Source organism: Ursus arctos, unplaced genomic scaffold, assembly GCF_023065955.2.
Source record: "Ursus arctos isolate Adak ecotype North America unplaced genomic scaffold, UrsArc2.0 scaffold_8, whole genome shotgun sequence".
Taxonomy (NCBI): Eukaryota; Metazoa; Chordata; class Mammalia; order Carnivora; family Ursidae; genus Ursus; species Ursus arctos.
In genome coordinates, this window is record NW_026623100.1 from 38,659,666 (window position 1) to 38,663,499 (window position 3,834).

General features: G+C 62.3%; 1 protein-coding gene across 1 annotated transcript; it reads right to left on the reverse strand.

Moving 5' to 3' along the window:
* Positions 1 to 1,925, reverse strand: LBX2 (ladybird homeobox 2). The gene is made up of 2 exons (XM_026482459.4): positions 1,646 to 1,925; positions 1 to 580 (listed from the first exon to the last, which is right to left on the reverse strand). The coding sequence occupies exons 1-2, from the start codon at positions 1,848 to 1,850 to the stop codon at positions 204 to 206; spliced, it is 582 nt and encodes a 193-aa protein (XP_026338244.1). The 5' UTR covers positions 1,851 to 1,925; the 3' UTR covers positions 1 to 203.
* Between the last annotated feature and the right edge of the window lie 1,909 nt (positions 1,926 to 3,834).

A 3,834-nucleotide genomic window follows, 5' to 3' on the forward strand; every position in this document is an offset into this window, starting at 1 on the left:
ACCACTCCGGGGGCCGGGATTGTGGCCTCATGCGACTGAGTCAATTTTATTCTCAACAATTGGGAAAAGTGAGCGTCTGGACTGTGAGCCGGAGGAGGCCGGATCCACACCCTCCCTCCACCCCGGAACCCGGACAGGGCGCGGGGCACGAGGTGAGGAGTCCGGGGCCCCAGAGCCAGGGCGCGCTGGCGGCGGCTTTGCCTTCAGTCGTCCACCTGAATCTCCTCTTCTGACAGGTGGGGCCCGGAGTCAGGCGGGCCGGGGCCGGGGCCTGGGGCACCATCCGGCAGCTCGAGGCGGCACTGGACTTCGGGGGACAGCGCACTCAGCGAGGCCACGTCCGCGCGCATCTCCTCCACGTCGCGCTTGAGCTTGGCGCGCCGGTTCTGGAACCACGTGACAACCTGTGCATTGGCCAAACCGAGCCTCGCCGCCAGCCCGTCGCGCTCGGAAGGCGCCAGGTACTTCTGGAAGACGAAGCGTCGCTCCAGCTCCAGCACCTGCTGCGCGGTGAACGCCGTGCGTGACTTTCGCCGTCTGCGGCCGGCCGGGCCAGGACCCAGAGCAACCCGGGCGCGGCCTGCGGGGATAGGGCGGGGGTCAGTCTCTGGCCTGTGGGAATCGGGCTTCTGCCGGGAGGAGAAGCTGAGGCGGGGCGATGGGGTGGGGGAGAGCTCTAGCCAGGGTCGGGGAGGAAGAGGTGGGAGGAGGGAGACGGGAGCCAGAACCGTGGTCCCTTACCCAACCGGGGTTCAGGCCGAGATGGGAATGGGGACATAAAGTGGAACGGGCCACTAGGGTATGGGAGGCAGCAGGCTTGAGGGCATCTTGCGGAGGTGAGACAGCGGGAGGAGGGCGGGATAGGCCAGAGAAGACCTGGCGCAGGGGCAGGCCATCTGGGGCGGGACCTCCGAGGCCTTTGGGAGCCCCAGGATAAGTGACCTTGTGGGTTGGGGCCGGCACCCGAGGTGAGGCCCGACCATGGTCAAAATAAAGGCAGCTAGCCCGGCATGATGAGTGTTAATAGGACCCGGATCGTGCCCTTCTAAAGACTCATGGGTCATGATGGGCACTCTCGGTTTACCCTTCTTTAATGACACGGCGCCCCCTCCTCGAGCCCAAAAGGGAGGTATGGGGGATCAAAGGGTAAGGAGAGGCGAAGTCCGTAGTCCCCGGACCCTTGCTGCCCCAAAGACTTTCTGCTTCTGTGCCCTCTCCAGAAGACAGCGGCGTGGAGCAGAGCGAGGTCACCCGGGGAGGCCCGAGCCTCGCCCCCCAGCACTTTCTGCACCGCCCTTGCCCTAGCTCACTCGTTTACAGCCTCCCGCTCAGGCCTTTTGTCTCCGTCTCACCAGTCTCTCTCTGTCGCGATTGCCCCGCCTACAGCGAACGGACCCACGGGTCACTCAGTTCTCGACAGACCGGCCCTTCCCCTCGGCGCTGGCGGCCTCCAGGAGCGGCCGCGGAGCCTGGGAACTAACGGAGGGGAGGTGAGGAGCGGGAGATGCACGTCCCAGCACGTGCGCTGAGGGCAGGGGGCAGATTAGGGTGGCGGCCAGGGTGAACGAAGGTTCGAGACCGGGACCTGGAGGAGAGAGATGGGGAGAAGACCGAGTCAAAGTGCGCGACTTCGCCGGCGCTATACCTTCAGAGGACTCTGGAGCGTGCCCGTCAAGTCCGCGGAAAGTTTTACTGGTCAGCTCCTCCAGCGCGCACAGAGGCGACGTGGGACCAGGGCTCGCCTCTGGAAGCTGAGACGTAGAAGGTCCTCGGGGAACCATGCGCGGGCCTAGGATGTCTGCGATGCTGAATAGTGTCCGGGGTGTCCGGGGCTCGGGTCCCGAGTTCATGGCCTGTCGGGCTGTGGCGGTCCCGCCGCCGGCTGCGATCCGCTCCGCAGCTGCCTGGGCCCCAGCGCGCGGCTCCCGATCTGGGCCCCCCGCCTCGGACCCGCCCCCCGCGCTGGGCCCGAGCCCCGTGTGCCCCTCCTCCTGCGCCCCCAACCCCCAACTCGGGGCCGCCGTGGGTCTGGAGCTGGTAGATGTCTCGGCAGCGGTATTTCTACAGGATGGGGAGGCTCGGAGAGAAGCCCCAGAACAACCTGCCGCACCGGGGCGCCGAGCTGCTCCGCGCTGCGGGGCGCGGCCCGGTGCACATTCTGGCTGGACCCTTCCTGGATTCTGTGTGCCACTGACTCCCAGATTCTGTGTGCCACTGACTCCCCGCCAACCGCTGCTCTGGCTCATAAACTAGTCGGCAATAAAATTGCTTCCCCTGGCCCCAGCGGATGGGGATTTGCAAAATTGCGAGGAGGGAGGTCAGAGCTGTTCTAGGATCTCTCCTAGGAAGGACCTCAGTCTCCTGACCTAGCCCCCTCGTCCCCGCCCCACCCGCGCGGAACGCTCTTAAAGAGGTCCTGGCGGCTGGAAGTTATTAGTGCGGCGCGAGGGGGCTGGGGGAACTCGAGACTCGGCAGGACCTGGCCTGGGAGAGCGTCTGCAACCGGGACTAATGGGGATGCGATGTGGAAGCAAAGGCAGGTGAGTGGACTCCTCCGGCTCTCGGGACCCAGCCCGTGGCTCTCGGGACCCAGGCCGTCCCACCACGGCTCAGAAGCCCGCGGAAAGTCAAAACGCACGGAGAAGCGGCGGAGAGGTGGGCCTCAGGAGAGAGGACACAGCAAATCCCGAGCCAGCGCTACTGCCTGGGCTGGGTCTTTGCCAAGGAAGACTGGCCTCCACAGACACCCACCAGTCGGTCTGTCTTTGCCTCCTTATTAAGCTCCTGTAGTTCAAACAGGGATTCCCCAGCCTGAGAAGCCCAGAAACCACGGTGCAGGAGCAGCAATGGAAAGAGCCACTGGTCACTCCCCATAGAAAAGTGACTTGAAGGTCACACTGCATGGACCCAACCAGATCCTGGGACAGAAACCCCTGCCAACTCAGGGACAAACTCTGAGGTCTGGGTTATTCATTCCTTTTTTTTTTTTTTTTTTTTTAATATGACAGCACACGCAGGAAGCGCAGGCTTTCCCCTGAGCAGGGGGCCTGACCTGAGGCTCAGTCCCAGGACTCCAGGACCATGACCTGAGCCGAAGGCAGACACTTAACCGCTTAACCAACTGAGCACCCCTCCCCCCCTCCCCCGTGCCCCAGGATATTCATTCCTATTTTGTGTCCGGTCTTTCTCTTTTCTCCCACACCTATTCTAGTCCTGAGCTCACACTTAGGTGAGCACCCTACAGCTCTCCTTTGTAGGAAGAAGGCAGCTCTGGAGGCCCGACAAGGGAAGGGTTTTGTTCATATAAACACCCCAAATAGCTAAGGGATTCACAGCCCAGAGGCAGAGAAGTCCCACTGCTCCTGAGGAGCTCACCATTCCTAAGGAACTTGCCTCCACAGAATTCTAGTTTTTTTCCAACAGTGCCAAGAAGGCCCTCCTGGACTGTCCATTATGTCACCTCTGTGGACCTCTGCACCTCCCACCATTTGTGCAATGATCCTCTGTGCCTGTTCCCTGGGGCAAGTGGAGCCTGCAGCTGAGGTGCCCTAAACAGAGCCTGGGAGATCTAAGGCACCCGGGCCAAAGACTCGTTAACAAGGACAAGACGACACTTTGATAGTGGGGGTGAGGGAAACTCACATAGCCTGAGGCACTGGCCTGGCCCACCAAACAAAGATGGAGAAACACAGGGTCTTCTTGATAAGACGCCCCCCTCCTCCAGACACACCGACACTTGCATAGTACCCTCATGGCAGCCTAAGCAACACACTCAGCCCAGTGGGCCACTGCTGGGGCAGAGAGCAGAGCCAGGCCACAGCAGAAAGCTGAGAT